The following is a 23320-nucleotide window of genomic DNA, read 5'->3' as shown; positions in this document are numbered from 1 at the left end:
AAAACCCTGGATAAAAAGGATAAAAATATCAACAACCAAAACATTTTATAAATAAAATGCTACTAGACCCCTGGTGGATTGGGTTATATGCCAGTGGGATAGCCTCCACAATAAAACCCTGCTACTGGACCCCTGGTGGAGGGGGTTATATGCCAGTGGGATAGCCTCCACAATAAAACCCTGCTACTGGACCCCTGGTGGAGGGGGTTATATGCCAGTGGGATAGCCTCCACAATAAAACCCTGCTACTAGACCCCTGGTGGAGGGGGTTATATGCCAGTGGGATAGCCTCCACAATAAAACCCTGCTACTGGACCCCTGGTGGAGGGGTTATATGCCAGTGGGATAGCCTCCACAATAAAACCCTGCTACTGGACCCCTGGTGGAGGGGGTTATATGCCAGTGGGATAGCCTCCACAATAAAACCCTGCTACTGGACCCCTGGTGGAGGGGGTTATATGCCAGTGGGATAGCCTCCACAATAAAACCCTGCTACTAGACCCCTGGTGGATTGGGTTATATGCCAGTGGGATAGCCTCCACAATAAAACCCTGCTACTGGACCCCTGGTGGAGGGGGTTATATGCCAGTGGGATAGCCTCCACAATAAAACCCTGCTACTGGACCCCTGGTGGAGGGGGTTATATGCCAGTGGGATAGCCTCCACAATAAAACCCTGCTACTGGACTTCTGGTGGAGGGGGTTATATGCCAGTGGGATAGCCTCCACAATAAAACCCTGCTACTGGACCCCTGGTGGAGGGGGTTATATGCCAGTGGGATAGCCTCCACAATAAAACCCTGCTACTGGACCCCTGGTGGAGGGGGTTATATGCCAGTGGGATAGCCTCCACAATAAAACCCTGCTACTGGACCCCTGGTGGAGGGGGTTATATGCCAGTGGGATAGCCTCCACAATAAAACCCTGCTACTAGACCCCTGGTGGAGGGGTTATATGCCAGTGGGATAGCCTCCACAATAAAACCCTGCTACTAGACCCCTGGTGGAGGGGGTTATATGCCAGTGGGAGAGCCTCCACAATAAAACCCTGCTACTGGACCCCTGGTGGAGGGGGTTATATGCCAGTGGGATAGCCTCCACAATAAAACCCTGCTACTGGACCCCTGGTGGAGGGGGTTATATGCCAGTGGGATAGCCTCCACAATAAAACCCTGCTACTGGACTTCTGGTGGAGGGGGTTATATGCCAGTGGGATAGCCTCCACAATAAAACCCTGCTACTGGACCCCTGGTGGAGGGGGTTATATGCCAGTGGGATAGCCTCCACAATAAAACCCTGCTACTGGACCCCTGGTGGAGGGGGTTATATGCCAGTGGGATAGCCTCCACAATAAAACCCTGCTACTGGACCCCTGGTGGAGGGGGTTATATGCCAGTGGGATAGCCTCCACAATAAAACCCTGCTACTGGACCCCTGGTGGAGGGGGTTATATGCCAGTGGGATAGCCTCCACAATAAAACCCTGCTACTGGACCCCTGGTGGAGGGGGTTATATGCCAGTGGGATAGCCTCCACAATAAAACCCTGCTACTAGACCCCTGGTGGAGGGGGTTATATGCCAGTGGGATAGCCTCCACAATAAAACCCTGCTACTGGACCCCTGGTGGAGGGGGTTATATGCCAGTGGGATAGCCTCCACAATAAAACCCTGCTACTAGACCCCTGGTGGAGGGGGTTATATGCCAGTGGAATAGCCTCCACAATAAAACCCTGCTACTAGACCCCTGGTGGAGGGGGTTATATGCCAGTGGGATAGCCTCCACAATAAAACCCTGCTACTGGACCCCTGGTGGAGGGGGTTATATGCCAGTGGGATAGCCTCCACAATAAAACCCTGCTACTGGACCCCTGGTGGAGGGGGTTATATGCCAGTGGGATAGCCTCCACAATAAAACCCTGCTACTAGACCCCTGGTGGAGGGGGTTATATGCCAGTGGGATAGCCTCCACAATAAAACCCTGCTACTAGACCCCTGGTGGAGGGGGTTATATGCCAGTGGGATAGCCTCCACAATAAAACCCTGCTACTGGACCCTGGTGGAGGGGTTATATGCCAGTGGGATAGCCTCCACAATAAAACCCTGCTACTAGACCCCTGGTGGAGGGGGTTATATGCCAGTGGGATAGCCTCCACAATAAAACCCTGCTACTGGACCCCTGGTGGAGGGGGTTATATGCCAGTGGGATAGCCTCCACAATAAAACCCTGCTACTGGACCCCTGGTGGAGGGGGTTATATGCCAGTGGGATAGCCTCCACAATAAAACCCTGCTACCGGACTCCTGGTGGAGGGGGTTATATGCCAGTGGGATAGCCTCCACAATAAAACCCTGCTACTAGAACCCTGGTGGAGGGGGTTATATGCCAGTGGGATAGCCTCCACAAGAAAACCCTGCTACTGGACCCCTGGTGGAGGGGGTTATATGCCAGTGGGATAGCCTCCACAATAAAACCCTGCTACTAGACCCCTGGTGGAGGGGGTTATATGCCAGTGGAATAGCCTCCACAATAAAACCCTGCTACTAGACCCCTGGTGGAGGGGGTTATATGCCAGTGGGATAGCCTCCACAATAAAACCCTGCTACTGGACCCCTGGTGGAGGGGGTTATATGCCAGTGGGATAGCCTCCACAATAAAACCCTGCTACTAGACCCCTGGTGGAGGGGGTTATATGCCAGTGGGATAGCCTCCACAATAAAACCCTGCTACTAGACCCCTGGTGGAGGGGGTTATATGCCAGTGGGATAGCCTCCACAATAAAACCCTGCTACTGGACCCCTGGTGGAGGGGGTTATATGCCAGTGGGATAGCCTCCACAATAAAACCCTGCTACTGGACCCCTGGTGGAGGGGGTTATATGCCAGTGGGATAGCCTCCACAATAAAACCCTGCTACTGGACCCCTGGTGGAGGGGGTTATATGCCAGTGGGATAGCCTCCACAATAAAACCCTGCTACTGGACCCCTGGTGGAGGGGGTTATATGCCAGTGGGATAGCCTCCACAATAAAACCCTGCTACTAGACCCCTGGTGGAGGGGGGGATTATATGCCAGTGGGATAGCCTCCACAATAAAACCCTGCTACTGGACCCCTGGTGGAGGGGGTTATATGCCAGTGGGATAGCCTCCACAATAAAACCCTGCTACTAGACCCCTGGTGGAGGGGGTTATATGCCAGTGGGATAGCCTCCACAATAAAACCCTGCTACTAGACCCCTGGTGGAGGGGGTTATATGCCAGTGGGATAGCCTCCACAATAAAACCCTGCTACTAGACCCCTGGTGGAGGGGGTTATATTCCAGTGGGATAGCCTCCACAATAAAACCCTGATACTGGACCCCTGGTGGAGGGGGTTATATGCCAGTGGGATAGCCTCCACAATAAAACCCTGCTACTGGACCCCTGGTGGAGGGGGTTATATGCCAGTGGGATAGCCTCCACAATAAAACCCTGCTACTGGACCCCTGGTGGAGGGGGTTATATGCCAGTGGGATAGCCTCCACAATAAAACCCTGCTACTGGACCCTGGTGGAGGGGGTTATATGCCAGTGGGATAGCCTCCACAATAAAACCCTGCTACTAGACCCCTGGTGGAGGGGGTTATATGCCAGTGGGAGAGCCTCCACAATAAAACCCTGCTACTGGACCCCTGGTGGAGGGGGTTATATGCCAGTGGGATATCCTCCATAATAAAACTCTGCTACTGGACCCCTGGTGGAGGGGGTTATATGCCAGTGGGATAGCCTCCACAATAAAACCCTGCTACCGGACCCCTGGTGGAGGGGGTTATATGCCAGTGGGATAGCCTCCACAATAAAACCCTGCTACTAGAACCCTGGTGGAGGGGGTTATATGCCAGTGGGATAGCCTCCACAAGAAAACCCTGCTACTGGACCCCTGGTGGAGGGGGTTATATGCCAGTGGGATAGCCTCCACAATAAAACCCTGCTACTAGACCCCTGGTGGAGGGGGTTATATGCCAGTGGGATAGCCTCCACAATAAAACCCTGCTACTAGACCCTGGTGGAGGGGGTTATATGCCAGTGGGATAGCCTCCACAATAAAACCCTGCTACTGGACCCCTGGTGGAGGGGTTATATGCCAGTGGGATAGCCTCCACAATAAAACCCTGCTACTAGACCCCTGGTGGAGGGGGTTATATGCCAGTGGGAGAGCCTCCACAATAAAACCCTGCTACTGGACCCCTGGTGGAGGGGGTTATATGCCAGTGGGATAGCCTCCACAATAAAACCCTGCTACTGGACCCCTGGTGGAGGGGGTTATATGCCAGTGGGATAGCCTCCACAATAAAACCCTGCTACTGGACCCCTGGTGGAATATGCCAGTGGGATAGCCTCCACAATAAAACCCTGCTACTGGACCCCTGGTGGAGGGGGTTATATGCCAGTGGGATAGCCTCCACAATAAAACCCTGCTACTGGACCCCTGGTGGAGGGGGTTATATGCCAGTGGGATAGCCTCCACAATAAAACCCTGCTACTGGACCCCTGGTGGAGGGGGTTATATGCCAGTGGGATAGCCTCCACAATAAAACCCTGCTACTGGACCCCTGGTGGAGGGGGTTATATGCCAGTGGGATAGCCTCCACAATAAAACCCTGCTACTAGACCCCTGGTGGAGGGGGTTATATGCCAGTGGGATAGCCTCCACAATAAAACCCTGCTACTAGACCCCTGGTGGAGGGGGTTATATGCCAGTGGGATAGCCTCCACAATAAAACCCTGCTACTAGACCCCTGGTGGAGGGGTTATATGCCAGTGGGATAGCCTCCACAATAAAACCCTGCTACTAGACCCCTGGTGGAGGGGGTTATATGCCAGTGGGATAGCCTCCACAATAAAACCCTGCTACTGGACCCCTGGTGGAGGGGTTATATGCCAGTGGGATAGCCTCCACAATAAAACCCTGCTACTGGACCCCTGGTGGAGGGGTTATATGCCAGTGGGATAGCCTCCACAATAAAACCCTGCTACTAGACCCCTGACCCCTGGTGGAGGGGGTTATATGCCAGTGGGAGAGCCTCCACAATAAAACCCTGCTACTGGACCCCTGGTGGAGGGGGTTATATGCCAGTGGGATAGCCTCCACAATAAAACCCTGCTACTGGACCCCTGGTGGAGGGGGTTATATGCCAGTGGGATAGCCTCCACAATAAAACCCTGCTACTGGACCCCTGGTGGAGGGGGTTATATGCCAGTGGGATAGCCTCCACAATAAAACCCTGCTACTGGACCCCTGGTGGAGGGGGTTATATGCCAGTGGGATAGCCTCCACAATAAAACCCTGCTACTGGACCCCTGGTGGAGGGGGTTATATGCCAGTGGGATAGCCTCCACAATAAAACCCTGCTACTAGACCCCTGGTGGAGGGGGTTATATGCCAGTGGGAATAGCCTCCACAATAAAACCCTGCTACTAGACCCCTGGTGGAGGGGGTTATATGCCAGTGGGATAGCCTCCACAATAAAACCCTGCTACTAGACCCCTGGTGGAGTGGAGGGGGTTATATTGCAGTGGGATAGCCTCCACAATAAAACCCTGCTACTAGACCCCTGGTGGAGGGGTTATATGCCAGTGGGATAGCCTCCACAATAAAACCCTGCTACTAGACCCCTGGTGGAGGGGGTTATATGCCAGTGGGATAGCCTCCACAATAAAACCCTGCTACTAGACCCCTGGTGGAGGGGGTTATATGCCAGTGGGATAGCCTCCACAATAAAACCCTGCTACTAGACCCCTGGTGGAAGGGTTATATGCCAGTGGGATAGCCCACAATAAAACCCTGCTACTAGACCCCTGGTGGAGGGGGTTATATGCCAGTGGGATAGCCTCCACAATAAAACCCTGCTACTGGACCCCTGGTGGAGGGGGTTATATGCCAGTGGGATAGCCTCCACAATGCTACTGGACCCCTGGTGGAGGGGGTTATATGCCAGTGGGATAGCCTCCACAATAAAACCCTGCTACTGGACCCCTGGTGGAGGGGTTATATGCCAGTGGGATAGCCTCCACAATAAAACCCTGCTACTTGACCCTGGTGGAGGGGGTTATATGCCAGTGGGATAGCCTCCACAAGAAAACCCTGCTACTGGACCCCTGGTGGAGGGGGTTATATGCCAGTGGGATAGCCTCCACAATAAAACCCTGCTACTAGACCCCTGGTGGAGGGGGTTATATGCCAGTGGGATAGCCTCCACAATAAAACCCTGCTACTAGACCCCTGGTGGAGGGGGTTATATGCCAGTGGGATAGCCTCCACAATAAAACCCTGCTACTAGACCCCTGGTGGAGGGGGTTATATGCCAGTGGGATAGCCTCCACAATAAAACCCTGCTACTGACCCCTGGTGGAGGGGGTTATATGCCAGTGGGATAGCCTCCACAATAAAACCCTGCTACTAGACCCCTGGTGGAGGGGGTTATATGCCAGTGGGATAGCCTCCACAATAAAACCCTGCTACTAGACCCCTGGTGGAGGGGGTTATATGCCAGTGGGATAGCCTCCACAATAAAACCCTGCTACTAGACCCCTGGTGGAGGGGTTATATGCTAGTGGGATAGCCTCCACAATAAAACCCTGCTACTAGACCCCTGGTGGAGGGGGTTATATGCCAGTGGGATAGCCTCCACAATAAAACCCTGCTACTAGACCCCTGGTGGAGGGGGTTATATGCCAGTGGGATAGCCTCCACAATAAAACCCTGCTACTAGACCCCAGGTGGAAGGTGTTATATGCCAGTGGGATAGCCTCCACAATAAAACCCTGCTACTAGACCCCTGGTGGAGGGGGTTATATGCCAGTGGGATAGCCTCCACAATAAAACCCTGCTACTAGACCCCTGGTGGAGGGGGTTATATGCCAGTGGGATAGCCTCCACAATAAAACCCTGCTACTAGACCCCTGGTGGAGGGGGTTATATGCCAGTGGGATAGCCTCCACAATAAAACCCTGCTACTAGACCCCTGGTGGAGGGGGTTATATGCCAGTGGGATAGCCTCCACAATAAAACCCTGCTACTGGACCCCTGGTGGAGGGGGTTATATGCCAGTGGGATAGCCTCCACAATAAAACCCTGCTACTGGACCCCTGGTGGAGGGGGTTATATGCCAGTGGGATAGCCTCCACAATAAAACCCTGCTACTGGACCCCTGGTGGAGGGGGTTATATGCCAGTGGGATAGCCTCCACAATAAAACCCTGCTACTGGACCCTGGTGGAGGGGGTTATATGCCAGTGGGATAGCCTCCACAATAAAACCCTGCTACTGGACCCCTGGTGGAGGGGGTTATATGCCAGTGGGATAGCCTCCACAATAAAACCCTGCTACTGGACCCCTGGTGGAGGGGGTTATATGCCAGTGGGATAGCCTCCACAATAAAACCCTGCTACTGGACCCCTGGTGGAGGGGGTTATATGCCAGTGGGATAGCCTCCACAATAAAACCCTGCTACTGGACCCCTGGTGGAGGGGGTTATATGCCAGTGGGATAGCCTCCACAATAAACCCTGCTACTGGACCCCTGGTGGAGGGGGTTATATGCCAGTGGGATAGCCTCCACAATAAAACCCTGCTACTAGACCCCTGGTGGAGGGGGTTATATGCCAGTGGGATAGCCTCCACAATAAAACCCTGCTACTGGACCCCTGGTGGAGGGGGTTATATGCCAGTGGGATAGCCTCCACAATAAAACCCTGCTACTAGACCCCTGGTGGAGGGGGTTATATGCCAGTGGAATAGCCTCCACAATAAAAATGCCAGTGGGATAGCCCTGCTACTAGACCCCTGGTGGAGGGGGTTATATGCCAGTGGGATAGCCTCCACAATAAAACCCTGCTACTAGACCCCTGGTGGAGGGGGTTATATGCCAGTGGGATAGCCTCCACAATAAAACCATGCTACTAGACCCCTGGTGGAGGGGGTTATATGCCAGTGGGATAGCCTCCACAATAAAACCCTGCTACTAGACCCCTGGTGGAGGGGGTTATATGCCAGTGGGATAGCCTCCACAATAAAACCCTGCTACTAGACCCCTGGTGGAGGGGGTTATATGCCAGTGGGATAGCCTCCACAATAAAACCCTGCTACTAGACCCCTGGTGGAGGTGGTTATATGCTAGTGGGATAGCCTCCACAATAAAACCCTGCTGCTAGACCCCTGGTGGAGGGGGTTATATTGCAGTGGGATAGCCTCCACAATAAAACCCTGCTACTAGACCCCTGGTGGAGGGGGTTATATGCCAGTGGGATAGCCTCCACAATAAAACCCTGCTACTAGACCCCAGGTGGAAGGTGTTATATGCCAGTGGGATAGCCTCCACAATAAAACCCTGCTACTAGACCCCTGGTGGAGGGGGTTATATGCCAGTGGGATAGCCTCCACAATAAAACCCTGCTACTAGACCCCTGGTGGAGGGGGTTATATGCCAGTGGGATAGCCTCCACAATAAAACCCTGCTACTAGACCCCTGGTGGAGGGGGTTATATGCCAGTGGGATAGCCTCCACAATAAAACCCTGCTACTAGACCCCTGGTGGAGGGGGTTATATGCCAGTGGGATAGCCTCCACAATAAAACCCTGCTACTGGACCCCTGGTGGAGGGGGTTATATGCCAGTGGGATAGCCTCCACAATAAAACCCTGCTACTGGACCCCTGGTGGAGGGGGTTATATGCCAGTGGGATAGCCTCCACAATAAAACCCTGCTACTGGACCCCTGGTGGAGGGGGTTATATGCCAGTGGGATAGCCTCCACAATAAAACCCTGCTACTGGACCCTGGTGGAGGGGGTTATATGCCAGTGGGATAGCCTCCACAATAAAACCCTGCTACTGGACCCCTGGTGGAGGGGGTTATATGCCAGTGGGATAGCCTCCACAATAAAACCCTGCTACTAGACCCCTGGTGGAGGGGGTTATATGCCAGTGGGATAGCCTCCACAATAAAACCCTGCAACTGGACCCCTGGTGGAGGGGGTTGTATGCCAGTGGGATAGCCTCCACAATAAAACCCTGCTACTAGACCCCTGGTGGAGGGGGTTATATGCCAGTGGGATAGCCTCCACAATAAAACCCTGCTACTGGACCCCTGGTGGAGGGGTTATATGCCAGTGGGATAGCCTCCACAATAAAACCCTGCTACTAGACCCCTGGTGGAGGGGTTATATGCCAGTGGGATAGCCTCCACAATAAAACCCTGCTACTAGACCCCTGGTGGAGGGGGTTATATGCAGTGGGATAGCCTCCACAATAAAACCCTGCTACTAGACCCCTGGTGGAGGGGGTTATATGCCAGTGGGATAGCCTCCACAATAAAACCCTGCTACTAGACCCCAGGTGGAGGGGGTTATATGCCAGTGGGATAGCCTCCACAATAAAACCCTGCTACTGGACCCCTGGTGGAGGGGGTTATATGCCAGTGGGATAGCCTCCACAATAAAACCCTGCTACTGGACCCCTGGTGGAGGGGGTTATATGCCAGTGGGATAGCCTCCACAATAAAACCCTGCTACTGGACCCCTGGTGGAGGGGGTTATATGCCAGTGGGATAGCCTCCACAATAAAACCCTGCTACTGGACCCCTGGTGGAGGGGGTTATATGCCAGTGGGATAGCCTCCACAATAAAACCCTGCTACTGGACCCCTGGTGGAGGGGGTTATATGCCAGTGGGATAGCCTCCACAATAAAACCCTGCTACTGGACCCCTGGTGGAGGGGGTTATATGCCAGTGGGATAGCCTCCACAATAAAACCCTGCTACTGGACCCCTGGTGGAGGGGGTTATATGCCAGTGGGATAGCCTCCACAATAAAACCCTGCTACTAGACCCCTGGTGGAGGGGGTTATATGCCAGTGGGATAGCCTCCACAATAAAACCCTGCTACTAGACCCCTGGTGGAGGGGGGTTATATGCCAGTGGGATAGCCTCCACAATAAAACCCTGCTACTGGACCCCTGGTGGAGGGGGTTATATGCCAGTGGGATAGCCTCCACAATATAACCCTGCTACTGGACCCCTGGTGGAGGGGGTTATATGCCAGTGGGATAGCCTCCCACAATAAAACCCTGCTACTAGACCCCTGGTGGAGGGGGTTATATGCCAGTGGGATAGCCTCCACAATAAAACCCTGCTACTAGACCCCTGGTGGAGGGGGTTATATGCCAGTGGGATAGCCTCCACAATAAAACCCTGCTACTGGACCCCTGGTGGAGGGGGTTATATGCCAGTGGGATAGCCTCCACAATAAAACCCTGCTACTAGACCCCTGGTGGAGGGGGTTATATGCCAGTGGGATAGCCTCCACAATATAACCCTGCTACTAGACCCCTGGTGGAGGGGGTATATGCCAGTGGGATAGCCTCCACAATAAAACCCTGCTACTAGACCCCTGGTGGAGGGGGTTATATGCCAGTGGGATAGCCTCCACAATAAAACCCTGCTACTAGACCCCTGGTGGAGGGGGTTATATGCCAGTGGGATAGCCTCCACAATAAAACCCTGCTGCTAGCTGGATATCCTGGATCCATTCAATGTACGTGCACAAAGATCTTTCCGGGCACAGGGCATGTAAACTTGTGTTGCTCTTCGGAAGGAACTCGCAACTCCCGTTCTGTGAGCTTGTGTGGCCTACCACTTTGCCGCTGAGCCGTTGTTGTTCCTAGATGTTTACATTTCACAAAAACAGCAGAAATTTGACAAACTGATTCTTTGGAAAGGTGTCATCCTGTGACGGAGACTGCATGGCTTTGTGCTCAATTTTTATAACAGCTGTCAGAAACTTTTGTGATGTTTTATTCACTTGAATGCCACTGCTCCCTGTGTAACCCACAGGTTGCTAATGGCTGGGACAGGGTTAAGCCCCTAGTTAGCGCCACCATGTGCACAACACCAGACTGCCACATCTAGCAGGGTCAGGTTCAGTATCCATTGGGGTCAGCTTGGGGTGGAAAGGATAAGTTTGGGACTTGGGTTTCCAAGTGTCTCTGTACGTTCCACACCTTACAGCGTCTTAAGAATGTCACATGACTGTCACCTGATGAGAGGTGCCACATGATGAACTACAGAATGTCACATGACTGTCACCGGATGAGAGGTGACACATGATGAACTCTAGAATGTCACATGATGAGAGGTGCCACATGATGAATTACAGAATGTCACATAACTGTCACCTGATGAGAGGTATAATCAATGTGAAATGGCTAGCTAGTTAGCGGTGGTTCGCGCTAATAGCGTTTCAATCGGTGACGTCACTCAGTCTTGTCCTGAAGTAGTTGTTTTGTGGCGCGATGAGTAACGATGCTCCGAGGGAGGTTGTTGTCGATGTGTGTAGAGGGACCCTGTCTGTCACCTGATGAGAGGTGATTCATGATGAACTCTCATATTATTTTGTCGTCTTTTAACTAGGCCGGTTGCTAGTCCACCGCTCTAACCACTAGGCTACCATGCCGCCCCGACTAACTGTCACCTGATGAGAGGTGCCACATGATGAACTCTACACCTGTACAGCTTCCTTGATAATATGGAATGTTTGTCTCAACTCTTCCTCCTTTAAAATCTCTCCTTATTTTTTAGAACGGCATTCATCGTGTGTTTATTTTACACATTACTGTCTTAAGTATGTCACATGACTCACCTGATGAGAGCGGAAATTCACAGTGTTTTGTTTATTTTCCAGGTAAGAGGGACATGCCATTCATTCATGGATGTGTCACCTTAACAATTCCCCTTTTCTAAGAACCAAGTTCAAGAGAAGGAAGCAGAATAAATTGAGATGATAATAAATTGAGATTGAGATGATGGGAAACACTACAATGAGTTGGTATTTATCAAAAAGCCTTCCTTATCAATGTGAAAGTCACTGAAGCCTACTCTTTGAATAAATAACCTTTCCTTCCAACATTGGATGTTGCCCTTACAACACTGAGTTCACTTCACACAGACTCCCAGAGCATCACCGTGTGATAATGAAGTGATGAGGTGTGTTTAGATGAGTGTCTGGCACTGAAATCCACTGACCAGTAGATGGGGCTATAGCAGGAGAAGCCAGAATCCAGCTCTGTGTACCAGCTACAGGAAAGTAGGCTGTATGTTTTGGACAAAGTGTCTTTGTGTACGTTCCACACCTTATTGTGTCTTAAGACTGTCAGATTACTGTCAACTGATGAGAAGGGAAATTCATAGAGTTTGTACTTCCTCCTAATGAACTGTGTCTGAATGATGATGAATATGACCTAGGGAATGTCACCATGGCTCAGTCTTTCACCTGTAGTGTCATTCTAGATGGTTAACGTCTGTAGTTTCCACCTGCGGTTCAGCCCTCCTGGCAGGACCGTATATAAGAGATCAGACAGGTTGAGGACTCCACATCACCAAGACTTCTACTACCACAGTTTCATACTGACCTACAGAGCTTCTGCTGTGACCATCATCCACACATCAGACCACCGTCCAGACAGACAGAGACATCTGAGACTCCGGCAGAAGGAGACAGAGGTATGGAGGAGAGCAAATAAGTATTTAAGACTTTGGTATGCTTTTATGGGCTTTAACCTCTCTCTCCCTCTCTCTCTCTCTCTCTCTCTCCCTCTGTCTCTCTCTCTGTCTCTCTCTCTCTCTCTCTCTCTCTCTCTCTCTCTCGCTCTCTCGCTCTCTCTCGCTCTCTCTCTCGCTCTCTCTCTCTCGCTCTCTCGCTCTCTCTCGCTCTCTCTCGCTCTCTCGCTCTCTCTCGCTCTCTCTCTCGCTCTCTCGCTCTCTCTCGCTCTCTCTCTCTCTCTCTCTCTCGCTCTCTCGCTCTCTCTCGCTCTCTCGCTCTCTCGCTCTCTCTCTCTCGCTCTCTCGCTCTCTCTCGCTCTCTCTCGCTCTCTCGCTCTCTCTCTCTCTCTCTCTCTCGCTCTCTCGCTCTCTCTCGCTCTCTCTCTCGCTCTCTCTCTCTCGCTCTCTCGCTCTCTCTCGCTCTCTCTCGCTCTCTCTCCCTCTCTCTCTCTCTCTCTCTCTCCCCTCTGTCTCTCTCTCTGTCTCTCTCTCTCTCTCTCTCTCTCTCTCTCTCTCTCTCTCTGTCTCTCTCTCTGTCTCTCTCTCTCTCTCTCTCTCTCTCTCTCTGTCTCTCTCTCTCTCTCTCTCTCTCTCTCGCTCTCTCTCGCTCTCTCTCGCTCTCTCTCTCGCTCTCTCTCTATCTGCAGCTTTTACAGGAGCAGTAGTAGGCTTTCGGACAGATCACACCAGGGGACAGTGGTTCTTCAAGTCTGACCCACTTCAGGTAAGATTCTCTTTTCATCAAACTGTTTTTTCTTTCCATATGTTTCAGAGGAACGTCAATAAATATGTCTTGTCATAAATATGGACATGTTAAAAGATATCTAGTCAGGTTGTTTAACTTGCCTAACTGTGGTGAGAAGTTAATTCCATGATGACTGCAGTAATAACATGTACCTTCCTTGACAAACACTGGAACCTGGACACACACCAGACAATTACAGGTCACTCACACTGAGGGCAGTGCAGAGCAGAGAAGGTTTTTCTGTTCTGTTTGTGTGTGTGTGTTTCAGTGTGTTTCTGTGCGTGTGTAAGGCCAATTTCAAGTTTTCATAACAATCGGTAATCAGCATTTTTGATTGAACTCCAAGAAGAGACTGCGTGGCAGGCTGACTACCTGTCAGCAAGGAGCCAAGCTACGTTGCAAGCTATCTTATAAAAAACAATCCATCTTAACATAATCACTAGTTAACTACACATGGTTGATCTAGCTTGTCCTGCATTGCGTATAATCGATGCGGTGCCTGTCAATTTATCATGGAATCACAGCCTACTTCTCCAAACGGGTGATTTAAGAAGCACATTGGCGAAAAAAAGCTCTATCGTTGCACCAATGTACCTAACCATAAACATCAACACCTTTCTTTAAATCAATACTCAAGTATATATTTTTTAACATGCATATTTAGTTAATATTGCCTGCTAACATGAATTTCTTTTAACAAGGGAAATTGTTTCACGTTTCTTGCGTTCTGTGCGACAGAGTCGGGGTATATGCAGCAGTTTGGGCCGCCTGGCTCGTTGCAAACTGTGTGAAGACCATCTTCCTAACAAAGACCATAATTAATTTGCCAGAATTGTACATAATTATGACATAAAGGTGAAGGTTGTACAATGTAACAGCAATATTTAGACTTATGGATGCCACCCGTTAGATAAAATACGGAACTGTTCCGTATTTCACTGAAAGAATAAACGTTTTGTTTTCTAAATGATAGTTTCTGGATTTGGTAGGCAGCAGCAGGCTCGTAAGCATTCATTCAAACAGCACTTTCCTGCGTTTGCCAGCAGCTCTTCGCTGTGCTTCAAGCATTGAGCTGTTTATGACTTCAAGCCTATCGACTCCCGAGATTAGGCTGGCAATACTATAGGGCCTATAAGAACATCCAATAGTCAAAGGTATATGAAATACAAATGGTATAGAGGGAAATAGTCCTATAATTCCTACAATAACTACAACCTAAAACCTCTTACCTTGGAATATTGAAGCCTCATGTTAAAAGGAACCACCAGCTTTCATATGTTCTCAAGTTCTGAGCAAGGAACTTAAACGTTAGCTTTTTTACATGGCACATATTGCACTTTTACTTTCTTCTCCAACACTTTGTTTTTGCATTATTTAAACAACATTGAACATGATACCCCCTGTCTATTCCCTTAGGGCTCTGGCTAACATAAGACCCCCTGTCTATTCCCTTAGGGCTCTGGTTAACATGAGACCCCTGTCTATTCCCTTAGGGCTCTGGTTAACATGAGACCCCTGTCTATTCCCTTAGGGCTCTGGTTAACATGAGACCCCTGTCTATTCCATTCGGGATCTGGTTAACATGATACCCCTGTCTATTCCCTTAGGGCTCTGGTTAACATGATACCCCCTGTCTATTCCCTTAGGGCTCTGGTTAACATGAGACCCCCTGTCTATTCCCTTAAGGCTCTGGTTAACATGAGACCCCCTGTCTCATGTTGTGACCCCTGTCTCATGTTGTGACAACTCAGCCACCAGAATATGGTTTTCCCATTAAGCTGAAAAAGCTGATCAAGCAGCACCTCTTCTGACAGCGGTACGGCCGGACTCCATAAACAACCCAGAATACATGTGACGGGAATACCAGAGGGAGAAGGGAGAAAGAGAGAGAGAGAAAGAGAGAGCGAGAGAGTGAGAGAGAGAGAGAGTGAGAGAGAGAGAGAGAGAGAGAGTGAGGCTGAGGTTTAAGAAGATAAACAGAAATACCTATGTTAGGACAACTGTTTATGGCCTGGGCACAACTCAAAGACACACTCCCTTTGTCTCTCTGTTCTCCCTCTCTTTCCAGGTTATAAAAACAGCCTTCACCCAGTGGAGTTGACACAGTCAGGACTGGCGTGTACAGCAGCCAACCCAGAGATGAGTGTGTCCACGTGTCAGATGAAGGAACGTTACAACCAGCAGGGATTCCTCTCTGCTGTACCGGTCCTAGACGACACAGAGCTGAGGGAGGCCAGACAGGCCTTCAACCACCTGGAGAGAGAGTTCGGTGAGTGGAGGGGGACGAGGAGGAGGAAGGGGGTTAGGGTTATAGGTCAATACATCTGTAATATCACCATGATTATGTTTTTATTTTATTTTACCTTTATGTAACTAGGCAAGTTCATATTTTCAATGATGGCCTAGGAACAGAAGGTTAACAGCCTTGTTCGTTCAACCTTTTATGGTTAAACATGTCCTTTAAATGGAATCTATTGAATGATATCTTCATCTGTCTATCTGAATTGAATTATATCTAACTCTGTCTACCTGTATTGAATGATATCTACCTGTGTCTACCTGTATTGAATGATATCTACCTGTATCTACCTGTATTGAATGATATCTACCTGTGTCTACCTGTATTGAATGATATGATACCTGTGTTGATCTGATGATATCTACCTGTATTGAATGATATCTACCTGTATTGAATGATATCTTCCTGTGTCTACCTGTATTGAATGATATCTACCTGTATTGAATGATATCTACCTGTATTGAATGATATCTACCTGTGTCTACCTGTATTGAACATATCTACCTCTGTCTACGTGTATTGAATGATATCTACCTGTATTGAATGATATCTTCCTGTGTCTACCTGTATTGAATGATATCTACCTGTATTGAATGATATCTTCCTGTGTCTACCTGTATTGAACATATCTCAAATCAAATCAAATCAAATTTTATTTGTCACATACACATGGTTAGCAGATGTTAATGCGAGTGTAGCGAAATGCGTGTGCTTCTAGTTCCGACAATGCAGTAATAACGAACAAGTAATCTAACTAACAATTCCAAAAAAACTACTGTCTTATACACAGTGTAAGGGGATAAAGAATATGTACATAAGGATATATGAATGAGTGATGGTACAGAGCAGCATAGGCAAGATACAGTAGATGATATCGAGTACAGTATATACATATGAGATGAGTATGTAAACCAAGTGGCATAGTTAAAGTGGCTAGTGATACATGTATTACATAAGGATGCAGTCGATGATATAGAGTACAGTATCAACGTATGCATATGAGATGAATAATGTAGGGTAAGTAACATTATATAAGGTAGCATTGTTTAAAGTGGCTAGTGATATATTTACATCATTTCCCATCAATTCCCATGATTAAAGTGGCTGGAGTAGAGTCAGTGTCATTGACAGTGTGTTGGCAGTAGCCACTCAATGTTAGTGGTGGCTGTTTAACAGTCTGATGGCCTTGAGATAGAAGCTGTTTTTAAGTCTCTCGGTCCCAGCTTTGATGCACCTGTACTGACCTCGCCTTCTGGATGACAGCGGGGTGAACAGGCAGTGGCTCGGGTGGTTGATGTCCTTGATGATCTTTATGGCCTTCCTGTAGCATCGGGTGGTGTAGGTGTCCTGGAGGGCAGGTAGTTTGCCCCGGTGATATCTACCTCTGTCTACCTGTATTGAATGATATCTACCTGTATTGAATGATATCTAACTCTGTCTACCTGTATTGATATCTACCTGTATTGACATGTTTTTTTTAAACAATTTTTTATTTTACCTTTATTTAACCAGGCAAGTCAGTTAAGAACTGTTATTTCAATGACGGCCTGGAATGGGCTAACTGCCTGTTCTACCTTTGTCTAGCAACCTTTCAGTTATAGTCCAACTAGGCTACCTGTTTTGAATGATATCTACCTGTAATGAATGATATCTACCTGTATTGAATGATATCTACCTGTATTGAATGATATCTACCTGTATTGAATATATCTACCTGTATTGAATGATATCTACCTGTATTGAATGATATCTACCTGTATTGAATGATATCTACCTGTATTGAATGATATCTACCTGTATTGAATGATATCTACCTGTATTGAATGTATCTACCTGTTGAATGATATCTACCTGTATTGAATGATATCTACCTGTATTGAATGATATCTACCTGTATTGAATGATATCTACCTGTATTGAATGATATCTACCTGTATTGAATGATATCTACCTGTATTGAATGATATCTACCTGTATTGAATTATCTCTACCTGTATTGAATGATACCTACCTGTATTGAATGATATCTACCTGTATTGAATTATCTCTACCTTTGTCTACCTGTAATGAATGATACCTACCTGTATTGAATGATATCTATCTGTATCTCCCTGTATTGAATTATATCTACCTGTATTTACTGATATCTACCTGTGTCTACCTGACTTCAGGTGAGGAGTATACCCAGTACAGTCTCCACAATGTGCACCTGCAGTACCCCTGGGTGATGGGCCTGGCCAAACACCCCCACATCCTACAGGTGGTACAGTCCATCCTGGGCTCTGATGTCATCCTGCTAGACTCACGCTTCATCTGCAAGTACCCAACAACCCCCACACCCCACCCCACAGCCACACAGGCAGGAAATGATGCCATCACTCTGACCAGTGAGGAGGAGGTGAGGTCATCAGACAAGGACCAGCAGAGTGAGACTGGACTGCCCTTCGTGGCCTGGCACCAGGATATGAGGTGAGTACATCACTTATACTTCTACAGCTACATTACTATGACAATACTAATACTACTGTCAGTTACAAATATCTCAAAAATAGTCAAATACTACTACAGTACTACTACCGCTACCAATACTGCTTGTAGTACTGTTACTACAACTACTACAGTAGTACTACAATATTACAACTACTACATCACTACTGCTACTACTACTACTACTACTACTACAACTACAATACAACAGCTACTACTACCACATTACTACTACAATATTACTACTACTACACCAGTCCTACTACTACAGTACAACTACTACTACTACAATTCTACAGCTACTACTACCACAACACTACTACAATACTACTACTATCACAATACTACTCCTACTACTACAGTACTACTACTGCTACTACTACTACTACTACAACTATCACAATCCCACTCCTACTACTACAGTACTACTACTGCTACTACTACTACTACAACTATCACAATCCCACTCCTACTACTACAGTACTACTACTGCTACCAATACTGCTTGTAGTACTGTCACTACAACTACTACAGTAGTACTACAATATTACTACTGCTACACCACTCCTACTACTACAGTACGTTTTGAGTAATAACACGTATTTACTCAGCAGCTTTCTGATTCCTCCAGGTACTGGGGAATAGCTGGGGGTCCAGTCCTGTCGGTGTGGCTGGCTCTAGACGACTCACTGGCAGAAAACGGAGCACTGAAGGTCATCCCAGGTACTGCAGCTCCCCTGACCACCTAAAACTCACCAAATCATTTAGTTTCCAGAAATTTCCAGTTCAGTTCTAATTGGTGCCACAACTAGATAAATAAATACTCAAATGGCTCCTCAAAATATTTATCTGCATTTAGCCAATGTTAATGTTCTGAAAGCCTCTTTCTGTCATTCTAGCATGAAATGACTGCAGTAAATTGTCCTTTTATAGACAAACAGAAGACTAGAGTCTGTGTGGTTAGTAAAGTGTTCACTCTCCTCTCCTCGCCTCGCCTTGCCTCGCCTCGCTACTCCTCTACTCCTCTCTTCCCCTCTCCTGTCCTCTCCTCTCCCCATCCCCTCTTCCCCCTTCTCCTCCAGGAAGCCACTGCTCTGGCATGCTGCCCCACCAACTCGCCTCCCGCCCCGGAAACATGCTGTCAGTCAACCAGGAGATCCCTGAGGAGCTGGTGCAAACGGATAGCGCTCTACTCTGCCCCCTGCTGGCTGGGCAGATGTCTGTAAGTCACACTGCCCCCCTACTGGGGGTTCTTGTCTTTTTCAGAACAACAAATGTCAGCAAACAGACATTCTGTATTAGCAGTCCTACTGAGCTTCTTCCATCCCAAGTCCTACTGGACATTCTGTATTACAGGGAGCTTCCAATCCCAAGTCCTACTGGGCATTCTGTATTACAGTGAGCTTCCCATCCCAGGTCCTACTGGACATTCTGTATTACAGTGAGCTTCCCATCCCAAGTCCTACTGGACATTCTGTATTACAGTGAGCTTCCCATCCCAAGTCCTACTGGACATTCTGTATTACAGTGAGCTTCCCATCCCAAGTCCTACTGGACATTCTGTATTACAGTGACCTTCCCATCCCAGGTCCTACTAGACATTCTGTATTACAGGGAAATACACTCTATTCTTCTACAACTATATTGTGTTTCTCATAAGAATTAAGGTGCCATTTGGGATTGTGATTTGATGTTGATGGTTAACCCAATCAGATCCATGATGGGTTCCTGGTCCACGCCAGTGACCCCAACACTTCCCAGAAGAGACGCTGTGGCTTCGTGATACGATACGTCCCTACCTGTGCCTACCCTATACAGGTGAGAACTACTGTAGATATGTCTCTACCTGTATCTACCCTATACAGGTGAGATCTACTGTAGATATGTCTCTACCTGTATCTACCCTATACAGGTGAGATCTACTGTAGATATGTCTCTACCTGTGTCTACCCTATACAGGTGAGAACTACTGTAGATATGTCTCTACCTGTGTCTACCCTATACAGGTGAGAACTACTGTAGATATGTCTCTACCTGTATCTACCCTATACAGGTGAGAACTACTGTAGATATGTCTCTACCTGTATCTACCCTATACAGGTGAGAACTACTGTAGATATGTCTCTACCTGTATCTACCCTATACAGGTGAGAACTACTGTAGATATGTCTCTACCTGTGTCTACCCTATACAGGTGAGAACTACTGTAGATATGTCTCTACCTGTGTCTACCCTATACAGGTGAGAACTACTGTAGATATGTCTCTACCTGTGTCTACCCTATACAGGTGAGAACTACTGTAGATATGTCTCTACCTGTGTCTACCCTATACAGGTGAGAACTACTGTAGATATGTCTCTACCTGTATCTACCCTATACAGGTGAGAACTACTGTAGATATGTGACTCTACCTGTGTCTCTACCTGTACCCTATGACTTACTGGTGTCTCTACCTTGAACTACTGTGAGATACTACTGTCTCTACCTGTATCTACCCTATACAGGTGAGAACTACTGTAGAACTACTGTAGATATGTCTCTACCTGTGTTACACCTATACAGATGAGAACTACTGTAGATATGTCTCTACCTGTATCTACCCTATACAGGTGAGAACTACTGTAGATATGTCTCTACCTGTATCTACCTACAGGTGAGAACTACTGTAGATATGTCTCTACCTGTATCTACCCTATACAGGTGAGAACTACTGTAGATATGTCTCTACCTGTGTCTACCCTATACAGGTGAGAACTACTGTAGATATGTCTCTACCTGTATCTACCCTATACAGGTGAGAACTACTGTAGATATGTCTCTACCTATGTCTACCCTATACAGGTGAGAACTACTGTAGATATGTCTCTACCTGTATCTACCCTATACAGGTGAGAACTACTGTAGATATGTCTCTACCTATGTCTACCCTATACAGGTGAGAACTACTGTAGATATGTCTCTACCTGTATCTACCCTATACAGATGAGAACTACTGTAGATATGTCTCTACCTGTATCTACCCTATACAGGTGAGAACTACTGTAGATATGTCTCTACCTGTATCTACCCTATACAGATGAGAACTACTGTAGATATGTCTCTACCTGTATCTACCCTATACAGGTGAGAACTACTGTAGATATGTCTCTACCTGTGTCTACCCTATGTTTCTCTCAATCTCTCTCTCTCTCTCTCTGCAGGACCCAGACCGTCCCAGGCGTTTCCATGCTACAGTGATGGCCAGTGGATCAGACCAGTTCAGTCACTTCTCCACCTTGCTGTGATGAGCCTTACAGCACAACTACAACCATATCCATAGAGATACCATTACCGTATTACTGTCTGATACTTAGAGGAACCTAATGATACTGTACTCACCTTGATGACTTACTGCTGTGTTCACCTTGATGACTTACTGCTGTGTTCACCTTGATGACTTACTGCTGTGTTCACCTTGACTTACTGCTGTGTTCACCTTGACTGACTTACTGCTGTGTTCACCTTGATGACTTACTGCTGTGTTCACTCAGTAGTTCACCTTGACTTACTGCTGTTTCACCTTGATGACTTACTGCTGTGTTCACCTTGATGACTTACTGCTGTGTTCACCTTGATGACTTACTGCTGTGTTCACCTTGATGACTTACTGCTGTGTTCACCTTGATGATATCGGATGAACGGTTTAAAAATCACTTTTTGTACATAGCCCCCTGTATTAGGAGACCAAAAGTACTGTGACAAATTCCCTTCTATGTATTAAAGTAGTCAAAAGTTTACTATTTGGTCCCATGTTCATAGCACGCATTAACTATATCAATCTTGTGACTCTACAAACGTGTTGGATGCATTTGTTGTTTGTTTTGGTTGAGTTTCAGATTATTTTGTGCCCAATAGAAATGTTAAATAATGTAGGATTAGAATCGACTATGTTTCTAAACACTTCTACATTAACGTGGATGTTATCATGATTACGGATAATCCTGAATGAATCTTGATTAATGACAGACAAAAACATCATACTCTCCAAAAATTCTGACCTCTAATTAATGGTGAGAGGTTACCCTGTTTCATGGACTTAGGGGTATGATATCCAATCTCCTCTGTTTCTGTGAGTGAACAGAACGGCCCATAGGGCAGGAGTCCATCTCCTTTTCTGTCAGTGAACCAGAACGGCCCATGGTAGGAGTCCATCTCCTGTTTCTGTAAGTGAACCAGAACAGCCCATGGTCACTGTCCATCTCCTGTTTCTGTAGAGCTCCAGAATCCCAGGTTTGGAGTGGGTCTCCTGTTTCTGTAGAGTGGACCAGAACGGCCCATAGGGCAGGAGTCCATCTCCTGTTTCTGTAGAGTGGAACCAGAACGGCCCATAGGGCAGGAGTCCATCTCCTGTTTCTGTAGAGTGAACCAGAACGGCCCATAGGGCAGGAGTCCATCTCCTGTTTCTGTAGAGTGAACCAGAACGGCCCATAGGGCAGGAGTCCATCTCCTGTTTCTGTAGAGTGAACCAGAACGGCCCATAGGGCAGGAGTCCATCTCCTGTTTCTGTAGAGTGGACCAGAACGGCCCGTAGGGCAGGAGTCCATCTCCTGTTTCTGTAGAGTGAACCAGAACGGCCCATAGGGCAGGAGACCATCTCCTGTTTCTGTAGAGTGGACCAGAACGGCCCATAGGGCAGGAGTCCATCTCCTGTTTCTGTAGAGTGGACCAGAACGGCCCATAGGGCAGGAGACCATCTCCTGTTTCTCTAGAGTGGACCAGAACGGCCCATAGGCCAGGAGTCCATCTGTTTCTGGAGAGTGGACCAGAACGGCCCCTAGGGCAGGAGACCATCTCCTGTTTCTGTAGAGTGAACCAGAACGGCCCGTAGGGCAGGAGACCATCTCCTGTTTCTCTAGAGTGGACCAGAACGGGCCATAGGGCAGGAGTCCATCTGTTTCTGTAGAGTGGACCAGAACGGCCCATAGGGCAGGAGACCATCTCCTGTTTCTGTAGAGTGAACCAGAACGGCCCGTAGTGCAGGAGACCATCTCCTGTTTCTGTAGAGTGGACCAGAACGGCCCATAGGGCAGGAGTCCATCTCCTGTTTCTGTAGAGTGAACCAGAACGGCCCATAGGGCAGGAGTCCATCTCCTGTTTCTGTAGAGTGGACCAGAACGGCCCATAGGGCAGGAGTCCATCTCCTGTTTCTGTAGAGTGGACCAGAACGGCCCATAGGGCAGGAGTC

General features: G+C 48.2%; 1 protein-coding gene and 1 long non-coding RNA gene across 2 annotated transcripts in view; both read left to right on the top strand.

Moving 5' to 3' along the window:
• The window catches only part of LOC121846969, a 44579-nt gene that overhangs the window by 11817 nt on the left and 9442 nt on the right, over positions 1–23320 (top strand). The window lies entirely within an intron of this gene.
• LOC121846967 (probable alpha-ketoglutarate-dependent hypophosphite dioxygenase) lies at positions 12379–21548 on the top strand. The gene is made up of 8 exons (XM_042326187.1): positions 12379–12525; positions 13212–13288; positions 15378–15578; positions 17780–18077; positions 18727–18818; positions 19178–19317; positions 19809–19913; positions 21297–21548. Exons 3-8 carry the CDS (start codon positions 15449–15451, stop codon positions 21378–21380), a joined length of 849 nt encoding a protein of 282 aa, XP_042182121.1. The 5' UTR covers positions 12379–12525; positions 13212–13288; positions 15378–15448; the 3' UTR covers positions 21381–21548.

The sequence above is a fragment of the Oncorhynchus tshawytscha genome, linkage group LG08 (assembly GCF_018296145.1).
Source record: "Oncorhynchus tshawytscha isolate Ot180627B linkage group LG08, Otsh_v2.0, whole genome shotgun sequence".
Lineage (NCBI taxonomy): Eukaryota > Metazoa > Chordata > Actinopteri > Salmoniformes > Salmonidae > Oncorhynchus > Oncorhynchus tshawytscha.
Note: the sequence above shows the minus strand (reverse complement) of the source record. Positions and strands in the feature narration are given on the sequence as shown.